The 20,125-nt window shown below is 44.3% G+C and overlaps 1 protein-coding gene across 2 annotated transcripts in view; it reads right to left on the bottom strand.

Annotated features, from left to right (window-relative positions):
- Positions 1 to 20,125, bottom strand: part of stra6 (signaling receptor and transporter of retinol STRA6) — a 43,743-nt gene that overhangs the window by 7,278 nt on the left and 16,340 nt on the right. For both annotated transcript variants that reach the window (XM_078532289.1, XM_078532288.1), the window contains exons 7-15: positions 17,041 to 17,166; positions 14,839 to 14,906; positions 14,236 to 14,312; positions 12,168 to 12,229; positions 8,837 to 8,999; positions 7,377 to 7,452; positions 6,782 to 6,915; positions 3,368 to 3,485; positions 1,307 to 1,408 (exon numbers count right to left, since the gene is read on the bottom strand). In XM_078532289.1, the coding sequence (XP_078388415.1) occupies positions 1,307 to 1,408; positions 3,368 to 3,485; positions 6,782 to 6,915; positions 7,377 to 7,452; positions 8,837 to 8,999; positions 12,168 to 12,229; positions 14,236 to 14,312; positions 14,839 to 14,906; positions 17,041 to 17,166 (926 nt within the window). The remainder of the gene's footprint in view (positions 1 to 1,306; positions 1,409 to 3,367; positions 3,486 to 6,781; positions 6,916 to 7,376; positions 7,453 to 8,836; positions 9,000 to 12,167; positions 12,230 to 14,235; positions 14,313 to 14,838; positions 14,907 to 17,040; positions 17,167 to 20,125) is intronic.

The following is a 20,125-nucleotide window of genomic DNA, read 5'->3' as shown; positions in this document are numbered from 1 at the left end:
ATTTGCCCTATTGTGCCTGTGCTGGCTGTTTGAAAGAATTAGCCAATTAATCCGCTTCCCCCTCCCCTTCCACCCTCCCCCCTACACCAGTTTCCCTCATTGCAAAGCACTGCTGATTTTCCCTATACAAATATTTACCTAATTTCTGTTTGAAAGTTACTATTGAATCTGCTTCCACCAGCCTCTTGGGCAGTGCATTCCAGATTATAACAAGGCAATAGCAAACATATCCAATTTCTATTTATTCCTGTCAGCTAGGAAAGAGGAGAGGGAAGCAAGAAATATGTTGAGCACTGGGGAGGAGTGTCTAGTGTCCATAGGGCTCCCTATTGTACAACAATGCTCAAATACAGAAATCCCTATTTGCCATTGAACAGAGGGACTTGCTAGGCCATTTCAGAGTCAACCACATTGTTGTGGGTCTGGGGTCACATGTAGGCCAGACCGGGTAAGGATGGCAGATTTCCCTCCCTAAAGGGGGTTTTACAAACCAGATGGGTTTTTACAACAATCAGTGATGGTCTCATGGTTACCATTAACTTTTCAATTCCAGATTTTTCTTATATATTGAATTTCCACCAGCTGCCATGGTGGGATTTGATCCCATGTCCCCAGATCCTGGGTCTCTGGATTACTACTCCAGTGACATTACTACCCCACAACCATCTCCCCCTTGCATTTACCTTACCAAAACCTCATGACATTCCAAAAAAGCTTTACCGCGCTTTACAGCCAATGACGTACTTTTTGAAGTGTAGTCACTGTTCTAATGTAGGAAGTGCATTAGCCAATTTGCACACAGCAAGCTCCCGCAAACAGCAATGTGATAATGACCAGATAATCTGTGTTTGTAATTCTGATTGAGGGATACATATTGGCCAGATCCCCTCGGGGGACACTTACAATCTTCTTCAAATAGTGCCGTGGGATCATTTATGTTCATCCAAGTTGGCAGACGGTTTAACGTCTCATCCAAAAGATGGCACCTCCGACAGTGCAGCTTTCCATCAGTATTGCACCAGGTTATCAACCTGGATTTTTTTTGCTCACGGACAAAATTTTATGGCCCCTACAGCTGGCGAGATCTTCCGTTCCTGCCGAAGTCAATGGAGTTTTGAACGGCTCACCGTATTTTACAGCCCTGCCTTCGCTGCGATGAGGCCATACAATTCTGCCCCATGTCTGAGGAGTTGGACTGGAACCCGCAACCTTGTGACTCAGAGACAAAGGTGACAAATGCAGCTAACACAACGCCAATTAACCATGAATTTGTAGAGCACTCCCACAATTATCAAACTTCCTGTACCTATTAGTGATGCTTAATTGCTTCCCATCCTTCTGAAGGAACAGTAATCGAGCTGTTAAGTTTTGAATCAACACGACCAGGATCAATGTTAACCAGAAGGGCCTTCGACAGAGACAGAGAGAGAGAGAGAAAAATGAAAGAAGCAGACAGAGATCATTACACGTACAAATCATCATCATCCTTATTAAAAGATTCATTCAAAACACAACCAGAGATGAAGCAATAATCCCGAACCTGGTGGGGTGGGTGTGGGGAAGTATGTTGGCGATTTATGGAATTGATGAAAGGCCAAATTTATACACCAATAAAATTTAAAACCAAAAACCAGATTAGCAAAGAAGGTGCTGCCTATAATTAGCCTCAACAGATCCTTCAGAATCATGGGCAGGCTGAATGAAGGTCTCATCCAGATTCATTGTCATGTTTGGACAGTTAGTGGACTCAGTTTATAATTTTCTACATTTTGGTGCTAAATTTAGTGCTCGGTTGTCCAGAAAGGCCTGAACATCAGGAGCAAATGCAATGCCTGCTTTGGAGGAGGTTCATCCCAAGCTGGGTGGGCGGGAGTTGATGTGCAGCATCTTTTGGGAGATCCACTGATAATTAAACCCTTCCGGTAGGCTCAGCGGAGGTCTTGTGGCGCAGTGGGTAGCATCCCTACCTCTGAGCCAGACATTCCGGGTTCAAGTCCCACTCCAGGATGACCAAGGAAAGTGTGTTCATGATGCAGCCCAACAGATTGACGCAAATATTTCCGACAGGCGGTAAGAGCGGCAGAGTTTGCTGGTCAGCCATGTGATGAGAAGAAAATAGGAGCCTCTACCATCAATATTCATAGCCCCAGACTACAACGTGATGTGTGTTGCCATAGCAACTTGGGTGAACTGTAACACACCACCACCAGCAAACTCTAGTCTGAGGACAAGTTGCAGAAAGTATAAAAGATTAAGAGGGGTGATCTAATGGAGGCCTTCATGATGATTAAAGAACAAGAGTTCATAACCTGACAATTAGAGCTGGGCAGTTTGGAGGTGATGTCAGGGAACACTTCTCCACACAAAAGTTAGTGGAAATCTGGAACTCTCTTCCCCAAAATGCTGTTGAGGATGAGGGGGCTAATTAAAATTTTAACATGGAGATTGATAGGTTTGTAAGGTATTCAGGGTTATAGAACTAAAGTGGGTAAATGGGGATAAGTTGCAGATCAACCGTGATCTAATTGAATAGTGGATCTGGCTCAAAAACCTGAATTGTCTTTTTTAAAAAAATTTATTTGCGTGCAGGATGTGGGCATCACTGGCCAGGCCTGCATTTATTGTCCATCCCTAATTGCCCTTGGTCAGAGGGCATTTAAGAGTCAACCACATTGCTGTAGGTCTGAAGCCACATGTAGGCCAGGCTTCCTTCCCTAAAAGACACATGAGTGAACCAGATGGGTTTTTATGACAATCAGCAATGATTTTGTGGTCATCATCAGACTTAATTCCAGATTTTTATTGAATTCAAACTTCGCCATCTGCTGTAGTGGGATTCGAACCCAGGTCTCCAGAGATTAACCCTAGATTACTAATCTAGTGACAATACCACTGTGCCACTGCCTTCGCCTAGGTCTACTCCTATAGGTGTGGTGAAAGTAAAGGGCAATTTGATAATCCAGGAGTTATACTGACAGGAATCATAGGTCAGGAAACTGCGGGGACATAGCTCAGGATGCTTTCTGTCAAATGATACTCCGTGTGGATCAGAGCACGGAATTTCACACTTAAAAACTGAAATGCTCAACGCACATGTAAGGCAGGCAACTATGTTTCATGCTGGCGAGTATTTGGTGTCCAGTGCTTCGATTAGGAAAGTTTACAAGCGAGTCCCACAGCCTCAGCGAGCTTCACCTTTTGGGTGGGGAGGTGGGACCCCGACAGCAAAATCAAAATAAGGCTAGATTTTAGCCAGCGACGTAGTCAGGAGCAAAACCCAAATACTTGGAGCCGCGTGTTATTTTAAAGACTTTGTGACTTATTTAACAGCAAGGTGGTGAGAAAGTTTCGGAATATTTACACTCACCACATGTTCTCCAGGACCCTGAAGATGATCAGTTTTTGTCCGTGGAGGATGGGGACAACGACAAGAAAGGCAAACAGTAGGAAACAGATGAAGAATACCAGCTGCTGAATGAGGAGGCCTAAATGGGGGAAATCACAAGAATTGAGATGGCAAGATTTTTTTTTACAAAACATATATTAAGAGATAAAATATTCAAGTCCTCCTTTGGCGGAAGGAGCCAGTCAGACAAGCTCAGTATCCGTGCTACTCCTCTGCCAGCTACTCATGTACTGAATAGGATCTCTACTTTCGGTAGTTTACCCTCAGACACACAAAGAGCTTACAATCCTCTCAACTGCAGAAAATCCTCAGTGTGTCAATGATGCCCCAGTCCTAAGAACGAATTAAAAATAGTTTAGAAATAGGGGATTACAGTTTTAGCAAATAACATTTAACATATTGAGTAGCAGTCCGAGGGTTAAAAAAAAGTGTTTTAAAAAAGAACCAAATTAATTGATAGCATGTTCAGTCCAATGATATCAACAATGTACTGAGTGAGGTTAAACAATTGTCTCCACTCTGGAGTAATTTTAAACACCCCAAATAAATAGACTTGAAGTTACCCAGTGTACAGATTAATGTGTAATTCCTGTGTCTGCTATTGTAATGGGGATCATTTTTGATCAGGTTAAACCTTTCACTAAAAAGCGAAGACATTATACACAGAGGTTGGGAATCCTGTGGCGAGTAACTCACCTCCTGACTCCCCAAAGCTTGTCCACCATCTACAAGGCACAAGTCAGGAGTATGATGGAATACCCTCCACTTGCCTTGGTGAGTGCAGCTCCCACAACACTCTAGAAGCTTAATACCATCCAGGACAAAGCAGCCCACTTGATTAGCTCCCCATCCACAAACATTCACTCCCTCACCACAACACACAGCGTCAGCAGTGTGTACCAACTACAAGATGCACTGCAGCAACTCACCTAGGCTCCTTAGACACCACCTTCCAAATTCATATAGAAGGACAAGGGCAGTAGACACCTGGGAACACTACTGCCTAGAGTTCTTTGAGGATATAACATACAGAGTTGATAAAGGGGAACCAGTAGATGTAGTGTATTGGATTTACAGAAGGCATTTGATAAGGTGCCACTTAAAAGGTCATTGCATAAGATAAGAGCTCATGGTATTGGGGATAATGTATTAGCATGGATTGAGGATTGGTTAACACACAGAAGACAGGGAGTCAGGATTAATGGGTCTTATTCAGGTTGGAAAGACGTAACTAATGGAGTGCCACAAGGATCATTCCTAGGACCTCAATTATTTACTATCTATATTAATGACTTGGAGGAGGGGGCAGAGTGTAATGTATCCAAATTTGCTGATGATACAAAAATAGGTGGGAGGGCATGTTGTGAAGAGGACATAAGGAATCTGCAAGGGGATATAGACAGGTTGAGTGAGTGGGTAAAAACTTGGCAGATGGAGTTTAATGTAGGAAAGTGTGAGGTCATGCACTTTGGTAGGGAAAATCAAAAGGCAGACTATTATTTAAATAGAGAGATACTCCAAAAAAGTGCAGCACAGAGGGATCTGGGTGTTCTTGTGCATGAAACGCAAAAAGTTAGCATGTAGGTGCAGCAAGTAATTAAGAAGGCAAATGGAATTTTGGCCTGTATTGCTTGGGGTTGGAGTTTAAAAATAGGGAAGTCATGTTACAACTGTACAGGGTGTTGGTGAGGCTGCACCTGGAGTACTGTGTACAGTTTTGTTTCCCGTATTTAAGAAAGGATATACTGGCATTGGAGGCAGTTCATAACAGATTCACTAGGCTGATTCCTGGGATGAAGGGGTTGACTTATCAAGAACAGCTAAACAGGTTAGGCCTTTATTCATTAGAGTTTAGAAGAATGAGGGGTGATCTTATTGAAATGTACAAGATTCTGAGGGGGCTTGACAGGGTAGATGTTGAGAAGATGGGGGAATCTCGAACTAGGGGACGTAGTTACAGAATAAGGGGACATTTATTTGAAACTGAGATGCGAAGGAATTTCTTCTCTCAGAGGGTAGTGAATGTCTGGAATTCTCTACCTCAGAGTTGTAGGGGCTAGATCACTGAAAGCATTTAAAGGAGGTAGGTAGATTTTGGAAATATTGGGGAGTTGAAGGCTATGAGGAGCTGGCACAAAAGAGGAGTTGAGGCCTGGGACAGATCAGCCTTGATCTTATTGAATGGTGGGGCAGGTTGGAGGGGCCGAATGGACTACCCCTGCTCCTATTTCTTATGTTCTTATGTTCCCTTCCAAGTCACTCACCATCCTGACTTGGAAATATATCGCCGTTCCTTCACTGTCGCTGGGTCAAAATCCTGGAACTCCCTTCCTAACAGCACTGTGGGTGTACCTACACCACAAGGACTGCAGCGGTTAAAGAAGGCAGCTCACCACCACCTTGGCAAGGGTAATTAGGGATGGGCAGTAAAATGTTGGCTTAGCCAGTGATGCCCACATCCCATGAGTGAAGGAAAAAAAACAGAGGCTAATCTGTGCACTGCACAATTGCCAGGAATTTTAAACAGTGCCTCATTTGAAGCAAGATTTTAAATAATTTAAATCCTCCAAATACTTATATGTAAGAAAAGGAATGCGGTAAATAGGAAGTTAGGAAGGATATGAGGCAGAAAGGAATAGAAGGATATTTTAATAGGGTGAGATGAAGTAGGGTGGAAAATAAAACTAGCATAGACCAGTCGGGCCAAATGGCCTGTTTCTGTATTGTAACATTCTATGTAAATTTATGTACATAGGGGAGATGGTTGCATCATGGCAATGTTGCTGGACTACTAAAACAGAGGCCCAGGCTAATGCTTTGGGGCCTTAGGTTCAAATCCCAACACAGTGGCTGGTAGAATTTAAATTCAGTTAGTTAATAAAATCTGGAATTGAAAGCTAGTCTCAGTAATGGTGATTATGAAACTATCATCGATTGCTGTGAAAACCCATCTGGTTCACTAATGCCCTGTAGGGAAGGAAATCCACTGCCCTTACCCGGCCTGGCCTACATATGACTCCAGACCCACAGCAATGGGGTTGACTCTCAACTGCCCTCTGAAATGGCCCAGCAAGACACTCAGTTTTCAAGGGCAATCAGAGAAGGGAAACAAATGCTGGCCTTGCCAGTGATGCCCACATGCCATGAAAAAATTAAGTACAGACAATGGTATTATTTGAAGGAAGAGGAGGGAAATTGCAAGCCTTCAGTGGGTTTTCCACTTCCTGAAATAAGGTGAGAAGTGAAATTACCAGGATTATAAATATGTATCCATTCTATCTTGGCACTCGCCTCCCTCCCAGAATCTCTACAGGCAAACAAACGCCACATTCAAACCAAAATCAAAACCATTATAAATGGTCCACAACCAGTTACCTAAACAGACGAATGCGGCCTGGTAACTGGTGAAGCTCATCCAACAAACGATGGCAGACTGCGAGGGTCTGATGTACCTCTTCTCGTTGAAGACCTTTTGTGTGTCACCTCTATGAAGAGCCTGAAGGTTGTCCCTATGATAGAGCAAAGACAAAGTGTGCAGGAAGTTAGATTTAATCATGTTTTAACTGCCAACATGCACAGATACTCAATAACAAGTAAATAAAAAATACAATTGGACAGTCATTTGTCCTTTATATAGCCCCTTTAACTAGTAAGTTGTTGAAAATATACATCCATTAAACCACCAAATGAATAAAAAAACCCATGAGGCACACGTCTCAATCAGGAAATAAAAATTAAAACTGATCCACAATTAGAAGGGGATGGTGGGGGTGGTAGAATCTACTAGATTCTCTCAAAAATCATCTTCTTCAAATCTACTTAAAAAAAGTAAATTGAAATATCGTTGAGCACAGAATGGTCTATTAAGATATATTGGGCTGATTTTCCTGTTCACCAGTTACAAATGGAGAGAAAGCCTGTATCATCGGGCTGGTCGACAGAATCTGAAGTCTTTTATTTTTGAAGTTACCTGTGTAAAACCATTGACCTCATTAAAGTGGAAAGTGTGAAGAAACAGGACACGCTCACTGCAGACACGTAACACACTGTTGGGGGGAGAACAAAAGGGAACAAATTATTTCCCCAATTGCACCGTTCTGATATTATACAAACAAAACTTCAACTTTCTCTTCCAAAAATTCCAAGTGCAGGGAGAAAAACATGGATTGTGATTAGGTTCAATGGGCTTTACTTTATGTGGCTTTCTGAGGGGGGCGGAGGTGGGTGGGGGCATGTAAAATAGGCATGGGGGTGCCCAGCCCACCGCCTTCCCATCCCCCCACCCCCCCCCCACCGAGCTCACCCACATAACATGGCAGGTGGGCAGGTGCCTAAGTCAGCAGCCTGCCCGCCATATCTAAATAAATAATTAACGGTCAACTGAGCTTGTTAACAAGCTAATTAACTCTGAAAATACGCTGCTCACGCCATAATACGGTCGGTGTAGGCAGGTGAGTGAGAGTGGGTAACCCGTTTCTTTAAAAAGGTTTTCAAAAGGGCGGGAAGGTAGTGGGGGTACTCGCTTCTGGGGGTACCTTTTGCACATCGAGGGCAGACCCCCAAATATTTCACCCTCCCCACTTCCTTCTTACCTGTATGTCCCCCAAAACCCTCCACTCCACTCCTTCCCCGTTCCTCCTTGCCTCAAGTGGGCCAAATTCTCCCTGCCCAATGTCCCGGACTTGCCTCGCTCCAGGATTCACTGGCCTCTTTCTTGGGACTGGCTGCAGTCCCGGGAATGCCCGCGACTGAGCGCTTGGCACTGCCTGGACTGCTGGAGCTGTCAGCCAAGCAGTGAGTGGGGTGGAAGTCCCACTGTCGGCCAATTTAGCTTGTCCGCAGCGTATTATAGCTGCAGAGCGGGCTTGCATGGAGCGAGTTGGCTTCCAGCCGATTTTCCTTCTGGGGGTGGGGTGGGGGTTGAACCATCCACCCCCTCCCCTAAAATGCATGTCCATTGCCCAAGCTGTAGTGATCCCAACGAGGAAAGTCAAAATAGTGACAAATTGGTATGTTGATGACCTTGCTGTAAGCATTAGAAACTCTCAAAGCCCAATACTCAAATCCACCACCTCAATCAGTTTTTCATGACCTTCTGTGCAATTTAAGCTCAGTCAGTTTCACTTCTGGGCAGGTGAAGGTATTTTTGTCCAGACGATTCTGAAAGCTCAGAATGTCAGAGGCCTCCCTTCACCCCTAGTGAGTGGCTCCTCACTGTTACAGCCAGTCAGATCCAAACTCAAGGGAGTCAGCCTGAACGATCTGGGAGCTGAATATTAATCATTACAAAATCAAATTTTTTCGTTCAGTGGATGCCAGATGGTTAGGAACTTGTACTTTTGCTAGCTGCAAGACCACACAAATTGTACTGGTGTTGAGGGGATTGTGGCGGGGAATGGGGAGTCATCTTTTTTCTAAAATAGAGCAAACCTTCCACGGTCCAAATGTAATATTTGACAATATTGAGAACTTCACTCCTATCTTCTGAAAGATTGACGCCAAATCCTTCGAGTGTATAGGATATCTGCTCTTGGACTCCAGCCCGCATCTTCTGTAGAGTGGGGACAACATATACCACGAGCAGAAGGGCAAACTGTAGAGGAGAAACACTGGTCAGGAATATTTAAAATGCAGTCCAAACAGAAAAAAAAAAATCCCTGGGAATCAGAAGCGAGAAATAGATTAACTGGATCGAACAAGAAGTCAAAAAGAAACAAGCCCAGGTTTAAGTTAATATTTGAATAATTGTAATATATTTGAATCTTGCTATAATCTTAATCTACCACATGGTGACTGATGTATTGCACCTTCCCAGGAATGTGTGTTCATGGCTGTATTTAATAACAACTTTTGTTTAGTGCCTCTCAGTGCCAACACTGGGATGTCATGTAGAAAATGCAGCAGCCAATTTGTGTGCAGCAAGCTCCCACAAATAGCAACATAATAATGATCAGGCAATCGGTTTTAGGGATTAAATATTGGCAGAGCTGCCCTGCTCCTCTTTGAACACCATTGGATCTTGAATGCCCACCTGAGGGTGTCCAGGATTCAACAGCTCCAGCTGAAACACAGCACTTCCAACAGAGCAGCACTCGGGAGTACCAGGCTGCATTTCTGGGCTCAAGACTCTAAGAGTCACCCGAATTCTTCTCCTCCCCAACCACCAACAAATTCTCACAACCCCGCTAAAAGACAGGTTCAAATGATGAAGGCCCTTCTGCCCATTCGATCTCATCCTGCCACAACATCAACTGTACCATCTTCCCATTACAGCACTTAATTGTTCAAAAGTCTAGAGTGACGGTTCTAAATGTCAGGGTTGGAGAGACGCTTACGCAAGTAGAATGAATGAATAAATGAGTTTCCTTTTGTCAAAGTGAATGTATTGTCCAAACCACGCACGGAACAAACACTCCTTACGCCACACTCAAATATCAAGGCCGGGATTTCCCATTCGTCGGGTGGGCTTGGCGGGAGCAGGTGGTTGCCAAGCCGACCGCCACCCACGATGGGCTCTGCAAGGTGGATTTCACGTGGGTGGGCCAATTAAGGCCTGCCCTGTGTGGATGGCGAGCGGCAGCGCTGAGCGCTACCTGTGTGGGCGGGGGAGTGGGGGGCAGAGGAGGGAGAGCCAGGCCTAGCGCGCAGTTTGCACATGTGCGTGAAAGAGCGCTTCACTCTCCCCGAGGCAGGGAGCTGCCTCAGGGAGAGTGAAGCATTTTAAAAAAATATATAATAATAATAAAAAGCAGAAAAATTCAATGAAACATGTCCCCTGATGTGACTGTGTCACACGAGATGGGACATGTTTTTAAGTTCAAATGAAACTTTTTATTTAATTTGTAAAAGCTTCAGGAAACCACATCCCGTTCGTGGATGAGGTTTCCTAAAAAATGCAAAGGCCGCTTGGCCTTCTCGCCTGCCCCGCTGACCGTTAGGTTAGACGGGCAGCGTGAAATTCAGGTTAATTACCTGGTTAATGGCCCTAATAGGCCTCTCGATTATCGGCGGGCGCTCAGCCAAATGTGGCGCGCGCCCGCCGAGAGAAACATCGCGCGACTTCGCGATGACCTCGGGACGCATGCCCGACATTATCCCGCGTCATTTTATGGTCCGGCGTGTTGGGCGCGCTGCCCCCACACGCCGAGTGTAAAATTCTGCCCCAAGTATAAAACAGACCAGGTCCCGGTGTGACCCCATTCTAATGCCCCAGAGGTTGCATGACCCCAGTTGGGGGGGGTATGACAGTTAAGGGCCAGGGTGGGCTTCAATTGTTGAACGGGGGCGCGGAGGTGACATGATGTTGAGCGTGGTGGCAAGTGTTTAAACTGTAGGGCGCTTTCTTTAAAAAATAGCCTACCTTTTTCGGTCTGTCCGCAAGAAAGACCCAAACCTCCCTGTCGCTTGCCATTTTAACACTCCACCCTGTTCTCTTGCCCACATGTCTGTCCTTGGCTTGCTGCATTGTTCCAGCGAAACCCAACGCAAACTGGAGGAATAGCACCTCATCTTCCGACTAGGCACTTTACAGCCTTCCGGGCTGAATATTGAATTCAACAACTTTAGATCTTAAACTCCCCCTCCCCCCATCCCCACCCCGTTTCTACCCCCCCCACCCCGCTTTTTTTTCAATAATTTATATAGATTCTTCTTTCCCCACCTATTTCCATTATTTTTAAATCTAAAACTAAAACCTTGTGAGTCTTTCCACCCCACCCCCACTAGAGCTGTACTTTGAATATCCTGTCTTCCATTCTTAATTAGCACTTTTCTTAGACAAATATCACCACCTTCAACACCTCTTTGACCCTTTTGTCTGTGACATCTTTTGATTATCTGCTCATCTCCACAATCACCACACCCTCAATGTCTCTCTCCCCACCCCCCGCCCCACCCACCTTAAACCAGTTTATATTTCTCCCTTCTTCTAACTATGCTTCAGTTCTGCCGAAGGGCCATGAAGGCTCGAAACGTTAACTGATTTCTTCTCCGCCGATGCTGCCAGACCTGCTGAGTTTTTCCAGGTAATTCTGTTTTTGTTTTACCTTTTTTACAGCTCATTTTGCAGCAAGAATAGGGCCTCAATGATCTGTCCTTTACCCCATGTCCACCATTAGAAAACAAATACAAATATTTAAAGGAGCCTTGTAGCTATTCATATTTAGTCAGAGTTCCACGGCAGCTGTTGCTGCTTTGGAGTTCAGGACCTCTAAATTCAATCTCGTGACCCCACTGGAGGTCACGACCCAGAGTTTGGGAAGCCCTGAAATGGACTGTTGACATAAACACCTCACACTTTCCTTACAATGGCAGGAAAGGCTCTACTGCTTTTGAATGTCACCTCCTGTGGCATTGGAGTTAAGCAGAGACCAAACTGCTTCAAAGTTAGTGAAGTATTCGTCATTTCTGGATCCACAGCAGAGAAACTGGAAGAAGTATGACAGATAAACGTGGAGTTGGTGATATAGGAATGGGAACACCGCCACCTGGAAATTCCCCTCCAAGCCACTCACCACCCTGACTTGGAAATATATCGCCGTTCCTTCACTGTCGCTGGGTCAGAATCCTGGAACTCCCTCCCTAACAGCACTGGGTGTACCTACACCACAGGGACTGCAGCGGTTCAAGAAGACAGCTCACCACCACCTTCTCAAGGGCAACTAGGGATGGACAATAAATGCTGGCCCAGCCAGTGATGCCCACATCCAATGAATAAAAAAAAATATATAGATTCAAGACTCACTTTTGAACCAATAATTACCTGATAGACAGAAACAATTGCCACAGTCATTGCTACAACCAGTTTCGTTGGAATTCTGAACCCTGCATAAGATATAAATGGATGGTTTTGAGAAGGAAAATAAAACAAGCAAGGAGCACCTTTCTGTAGGCTTCCCCCCCACCGCAACCCCCAACAACATTCTTCAGGAGAATGAGCGCTCAACCTGCTTCCGCTAATTCAGGGGAATTCAAATACCCCACGCGTAGTGAGAGGGATCCCTGCGTTATCAATACTCATCCACGCTCCTTGTTCTGGGATTTCCCAATGGTCAGGGCTAGTAATCTAGAGTTAGACAGTGCTACCCCTGGAGAACATGACTCATTATTACTGGCACCGAGAAACAAATCGACCTGGAAATCAGGGGCAACGAGAGAACACCAAGATTTTGCATGATAACACCACAGATTTCCCGGGGAAGTAAATCAGGGCATGTCTAGGAGTCTTAAGCTTTAAAATGAATATAATTCTTCAGTCATCCAGCTTAGACCTCTTCAAAAAGGAAACTCAAAAAGCTACCCTTACTTTTCCCCCAACCCCTTGAAGAATCCTGCTTCAGAAACCATGGCTTCAAGTCTTGAGTATATTAATAGCAAGTCTTTATTAACAACTCATAACTATGTTCATATTTACAGTAGAGGGTACAGGTATGGAGCTGTCTCCATTTTAGGTCTTTACCCAACTCTGTCCATCTCTAGACTGACCCTAGCTCTGGGTCATGTGCCTTCTTACATCATTATGTGGGTGGCACTGTACTCAGTCCCACATTAACGCTTTATGTACCAGACCCTACTACTACACCCCTTCTCCAAGGGAGAGATTTTTTGAAAATGATAATACTCCTAGGCTCTTTAGACAGCACCTTACAGACCCACGACCACTACCATCTAGAATGACAAGGGCAGCAGATACATGGGAACACTATCACCTGGAAGTTCCCCTCCAAGCCGCTCACCATCCTGACTTGGAAATATATCGCCGTTCCTTCACCGTCGCTGGGTCAAAATCCTGGAACTCCCTCCCTAACAGCACTGTGGGTGTACCTACACCACATGGACTGCAGCGGCTCAAGAAGGCAGCTCACCACCACCTCCTCAAGGGCAATTAGGGATGGGCAATAAATGCTGGCCCAGCCAGCGAAGCCCACATCCCGTAAATGAATAAAAGAAATTAAGGGGTCTTAATTAGTTGTTTGAAGCTATAAAGGGGTTTGATGACTCAAATAAAAGAGAAATTTATTTCACTGAATGTCAGTAACTAAAGGACGCAAATTTAAGATAATTGGCAAAAAGAACTAGGGAGGGGAGAATTTTTAAAAAATTAACACAGCAGTTGTGCTGATCCAGAATATATTTCCTGAAAGGGAAGCAGATTCAACAGCAAGTTTGGGTAAAGGAAGAATTTCCTGGGCTTTGGGACCAATTAGATAGCTCTTTCAAAGAGCTGACACAGGCACAATGGAGGCTGAATGGCCTCCTGCTTTGCTGAATGTTCCTAGGAGATGAAGGAGAGAAACAAGTTCATCATCTGTGTCCATGTGGCAGCAGAGATTGAGCTGCTGCAGTCTAACCCAGATAGTGTTGGGAGTTGGGAAATGGTTTTAATACACCATCGGGTTCGCTGGTGGCACGCTTACACATGCTAGAAGCTATTAATACACAGAGCCGTGTTCTTTGCAGACAGGGAAAAAAAAATGTACATGCATTGTGCCTGTTACAACTAAACAAAATAGGTGTGACAGCCATTCTCTGGTTCATTCCCCAGGGCAATGCCTTGACTAATCAGAGTCAACCTGCCTGGCTTGAATTTAAACAAAGCTTGGTAGTTAACTGTCAGTCATCAGTTAACTGATGCATTCTCCATGGCAATGCCTCTACCAATCAAAGTCCACTTGCCAATCAGCACTCTCTTCTCATGAAGTATAAATTGTTGCTAACATTACATTTGCTATTCTTGAGAATGTCCTGATGAGTGCAAGATGAAAAGCTTGAACATGTCTCTTTTTTCAGCAATACTCAAGTTCTGTACTACCAAACCGCTATTTGTTTACCTTCCATTGGCACATAGATGTACGATCGCATCAATGTCTTTATCCTGGGCCAGAGGCTTAGCTGACCAGTGCTGACACTAAAGAGGGGATGGGAGAAAGAGATGAAAATGTACATAAAGCTCTTAGAGCTCCATTTCTTACAGCCACAAAATACCATCATATCCAAAGAGTTATTAAACATAGGCTCCAACAGTAGGGTCAATGTTTACTATTTTACAGAGCTACATAAGCCCATTTTAAGTTAACTGATCCCAAGATATTGCAATGGGCTTCAGTGGTATTTGGCCTAGAGAGACAAAGATTCTGATGCCAGTTGACTCTTGTTGGGGGGTGCACGAGTGTGGGGATTGGACTATAGTTGCAACTGAGACAAGGTGGCAACTATGAGTGGCAACGGTCTAGAGAAACTGCAGCCAGTTAAAAGTCAAGCACTGTATGGCAGGGAGAGGTAGAGAGAGAGAGAGAGATAGAGAGAGAGAGAGGGGGGCGGTAGAGAGAGGGTTTAGAGAGAGGGGGTAGAGAAAAGAGAGGTAGAGAGAGATAAAAGAGAGATAGAGAGAGAGAGACACACACACACATTAAAGTAATTCACTATTCACCAACCTGTTTCTGGGTGGTTTCTTCCTCAGTAGGAACTTTAGGTAATCAGTGTAATATTTATTAGCTGGACACTGAGGAGGAAACCAGAGTTTAATAAGGGATAACCACACAAGTGTAGGAGCAGCACATCCCCAACATTCGCAACCGGGTAACAGCAGTAATCAGCATTTGATGTCAAGTGAACTTAAATTCCAGTTATACTGCCGGCTGTGTTATACCTTTAACAGTGATATGAGCAGGCAGTGGAACCACTGGTTGTTTTCTTAGCCTGGAGTGAGGCAAGGGAGTAAAAAGTAAAGACAAGAGGATGGCAGATCAGCCCCATGGTGCACGGACTCTCAATAAGCTGATTTATTGGAATCTAGCCCATTGGTGTCGGAGCCTGCACTGGTGCCTTTTTTAGAAAAAAGTGTCAAGATGACAACGTAGCCTATAACCAGAAAAACTTGCATTTATATAGCACCTTGCATGACTTCTGAAATTCTCAAAGCACTTTATAGCCAATGAAGTACTTCTTGAAGTGTGGGAGATGTAGCAGTGATGGCGAGAGTGCTACCCATTGAGCCACAGTGGACAGTATACCAGTCAGGCGGTTTCCCTTCTAAATATAGTCAGTGGGGAATTCAACATTCTTGATTCTTTGCCCTAAAGGACCATTCTTTGAATGGTGTATATTTGGTCCACTTTCGTCAAAGGTTGTGATGGAGGTAAGTGGAGTAAGGAGCTTTTTGTTAGGTCTGGGACCTAGCCTCCAGGCCAGGCTGATGGAGTTGAAGTTATCTGGTCAAAACCTACTTCATGCTCCTCCCTTGCAGGCCAGACTCAATCCAACTCAGGGTACCGGAGACAATATGGCTCCAGCTGGTAGTCCTACCTGAGAAAACTATGTGGCAAGTGGTTAAAAAAAAATGCCACATTACATCCCCAGAGGCAAAACCATGAACTAAAATAAAGCATGCCATCGGATGTGTCGCACATGTTCAATTTGCTATGGCGAGTCTATCCTGAAAATTAAAACACTAAGGGACCTGGGTCATGGTGCACAATTGCTTCCTATAGAACATCAATAGGGTAGCTCTGTATCCAACAGTGCTATGCCTGATCTATAGGTGCAGGGTGGCTAGAATGAAGTGTTTTAATCACCAACATACATCAGTTTGTTGAGTGAATGAGCATCATTTGGCTACATTAGTAGCCAATATAACGAGTCAGGAATGCAAATTGATCCTGCCCTTGCCAGATAAGACAACACAACGACAAATCAAGTCTTACAGAAAAAAATACACTCGGGTTTAATACAACACTGGGATTTAAGCATACAGACAGCTCTGACTGTGAAAAAAATCCCTATTTTTGAAAGGTACAAAAAAAAATCCAAGCACCAGCTCCTCTCTATTGACATGCGATCTGCATTTCAAAGCAGAAGACACCAGCTGTTCTGTCAATTTCAACCTTTGGAGTTGGGTAGCTAATGTTTTGACAGCTGTGGCCATTATGAATGCTTATCTGAGTTGCAAAAGCTTTTCAGCAGAATGACTGACAGTTTTGCAAAGTTGCAATAACATACTCTGCCTTTTGATTTTTTTGCAGTACCAGTGGCAGTGTGTTTGAATGAATTTTTTAAAAATTAGATTGTCACAGGCTTAATTTTTTTCAACTGCATTTAAAAGAATTCCCATAGCTCTTGTATAGTTCCTGAGAACTCTTTCATAGTGAATACTGTGTGAGTGGCTATGGGGTGACATGGAGGGTGGGTGGGCAGGGGGTGAAGGGTGAGGCTTAAGGGGACCTGAAATGATGTTGGGAGCTCGGCTGCTGTCTCCGAGAACAGAGGCGGCTTCCTCCGCACCCATGTTCCTCCTGCACTCCATTGCGGCTTGCAAAATGCAGTGCAAACTCAAACCCTGTGTGTGAAAAGACAAAATCCCGGACTAAAGCTGCACATTGGGTTGGGTTTCCAATTCGGAAAGTGGAAGAGAGTGAGTAGGCTGGTGTCTCAGGGAACAAGCGGGAAAATGGAGTTGAAGCCCAAGATCGGCCATGATCATATTGAATGGCAGACCAGGCTTGATGGGCTGAATGGTCTACTCCTGCTCCTATTTCTTGTGTTCTTGAATTGCCCAATATCTACCTCCATAAAAGAACACTTCATGTCGGTGTGAAGTCTATGACCTCACATCGCCCATTGTTAAATCTGACACTTACCCGATGCCAGGGCAGATTTCGTGATGTCTTGCCGCTCCTCACCAGCAACAAAGGATAAACGAGGCTTAGAAATGCCAGACACAAAAGCTGGGGCAGACTTCTCAGCAGCGAATAGTATTTGTACAACTGGTCAACCAAACAAAAAATAAGTAGGAAATGTTAAATACTGAATGCTTACAGAAGGAGGCCATTCGGCCTGTTACGCTCATGCCGACCCTCTGCAAGAGCAGCTTCAGCTAGTCCTACTCCCCTGGCCCATTCCCCTTAGCCCTGCAAATGTTTTCTCTTCAAATAATAATCCAATTCCCTTTTGCATAACTTAATTGAATCTGCCTCCGTCATACTCTCAGGCAGTGCATTTCAGGTCCTAACCACTTGCTGTGCAAAAATGGTTTTCCTCATGTCACTTTTAGTTCTTTTGTCAATCACCTTGAATTAAATTGTTGCAATATTATGTGAAAAGCTTGCTTCACCCTTGGATTTTGTTCCCTCCAGTGAACTACTCAACTTCCATTTGTTATCCTTGTCCACCTCCCAACCCAAAAAGACTTGCATTTAGATAGTGTCTTTCACAAACTCTAAGTGCTTTACAACCAATTAAAGACCTTAGAAGTGTAGCCAATATTGGAATGTCTCTGCACAGTTAATAATTTTACAATATGTGTAAGACTGTTACATTTTGGAACTGTTTCTTTAGTCTGGGATAAAATGGAGGCATGAAGATGAGGGTCATGTGATCTATTGTGAATACTGCCCAATGACAAGTTTGATGGCTTGGTTATTAAAGGAGGGCCCAGGTTGTCTTCCCTTCCCAGGGAAGAAGATGTGAGACATTCACACTTGTGAAAAATGACCAGGGCAGCTGTGCTGACAGTGGATAGACTGTTAGTCTCCAAGTCTCACAGGGAGGTGTTAGGAATGTCAGGTTTTGCAAATGGTTATACTTTAAACTGTTAGTTTCAAGATAAAATGGAGTTGGGGGGTCTACCCAGATACAAGGCTCACATGATTCACTTTGCCATGGAGATGGGGTTTGGTGAAGGGAGAAGCCCAAGGGAAGCCATTGTAGGATCGGGTTTGCATGTCTTTCCTAAAAGACCCCTGAACCTCGAAGACACAAGTCAGTCTGAGAGAGCGAGAGAGAGATAGGAGGCAGAGAAAATGCTAGAATAAAAGCAAAATACTGTGGATGCTGGAAATCTGAAATAAAAACAGATAACACTGGAAAAACAGGTCTGGTAGCATCTGTGGAGAGAGAAACAGGATTAATGTTTTGAGTCCATATGGCTCTAAAGTAAAGTAGAAATCTGATAGAATTTATACTGTTTAAGTAGGGGGGTGGGGGTGCGATGGAGCGGGTGAAGCAAGATAGAAGGTCAGGGATAGGTTAGAGCTAAGGAGAGACCAACAAAGATGTCATGGACATAAGACAAAGGGAGTGTTAATGGTAGTGGTGAAGACTAAAGGAGGTGTTAATAGTGGCATAAAGGTAGGAAAGCAGAATGTGGTAATCGCAAAACAAGGGTCAGCATTCTGTGAAAGAACAGCATAGAAACAAGTGGCAGATGGCCCTGTGGAGGGGCAGGGGATGTTCTGCTAGTCCCCATGCAAAACATGGGTGGGAGCTCACACTCAGACTGAGGAGAGCCAGTTGCTGAGGATTTAATTGAGACTGGAAGATTTGCCTCACTTGACTGGAGAGGAGAATCTCCAATTCGTCCCTCACTGTGAAAGTCAGTTCCAGGTTTAGGAATTGCCCAGATGGGAAAGGGAAAGAAAGGATGCAAGGCCATGGGGGCTAAGAATCACTTTGGACTGGTTCCTGGAGAATGAAGTGTTCATTTAAGGAAAAGAGTAAAGTTTAACCATGGAGGGGGTGTTCTGTTGGTTGAAAAGTTAAATGGGGGATTGTTTCTGTAGTTTAGAGTATAAGTTGCCTACTGAATAATGTTTAGACAATGTTGCTTTAGTCTGATGCAGTACAAAAGACTTAAAACTTGAAATCTTGTTGTGTGGTCCTCCCATTCAGCCACCAGAAATTCAAATATCTTTCCAAAAAACTTATCGGTCTCTAAGGGGATCATAACACACAGTAAGCTCCCACAAAGACAACAATGAAATAAATAACCAGATGTTGGTTACGGGATAAATACTGAACAGGCCAACTGGGAGAACTCAAGAGCAAAAAACCGCGGATGCTGAAAATCCAAAATAAAAAACAGAAAATGCTGGAAATGCTCAGCTGGTCTGGCGGCAGAGTTAACCTTGCCTCGGAACTCCCCTGTTCTTCTTCAAAAATAGTGCTGTTAGACCTTTCACACCCATTTGAGGGGCCTTGGTTTGATGGCAACTCAGCCAGTTCCGCATTCCCTCAGTCCTGCACAGGGAATGTCAGCCTAGATTTCTTGCTCAAGCCTCTGGAGTGGGACGTGAACCTGAGACTTTCTGACACACGGGTGAGAATGTCAAGGACTGAGCCACAGCTGACAGTCAACTAGGCATCTTGTGAAAGCTCACGGCCGAATACAGCTGAGTCAGAGGGAAGAGCTGATCAAAGATTTCACCTCCTGAATTTGGGCCACTACAGCAGTGACAACGTAATAACAAATTAAACGGAGGGCAGTGTATGTTAGTCCCATGGCCTTGCATCACATTGACTGGTCAGTGTTTCCAGTATCAAGGAACAGCATCTAGATGGCTGGCTTTGTGACAAGCATAGCATTCCACAATTAAGTACAAATGACAGGGAACTTTAAACTGATCAAATAGCAGCATTGATCACCTTGCAGTGATAATCAGACTAGGCTAATTAGTGGGAGCTATAAATTGGGTTGCCAAGTCTTCAGGATTCTGCTATAAGCAAAATACCAGGAGAAAATTAAGAATCAAAAAAAAAACCTGACTTTATTGGAGACAATTATCATCCAGTTTGTAATTAAGAACCTTGCTTGCCTTTCAATTGGCTTGGGAAGACATACAAATATGGGATTTAGGGAGCAGGAGTAAGCCACTTAGCCCTTCAAGCATGCTCCGCCATTCAATACGATCAGGACATCGGATTGTAACCCCAACTCCACATTCCTGC

Source organism: Cetorhinus maximus, chromosome 30 (genome assembly GCF_964194155.1).
Source record: "Cetorhinus maximus chromosome 30, sCetMax3.hap1.1, whole genome shotgun sequence".
NCBI classification, from domain to species: domain Eukaryota; kingdom Metazoa; phylum Chordata; class Chondrichthyes; order Lamniformes; family Cetorhinidae; genus Cetorhinus; species Cetorhinus maximus.
The sequence above is the reverse complement of the archived record's forward strand: the minus strand, read 5'-3'. Positions and strand labels throughout refer to the sequence as shown.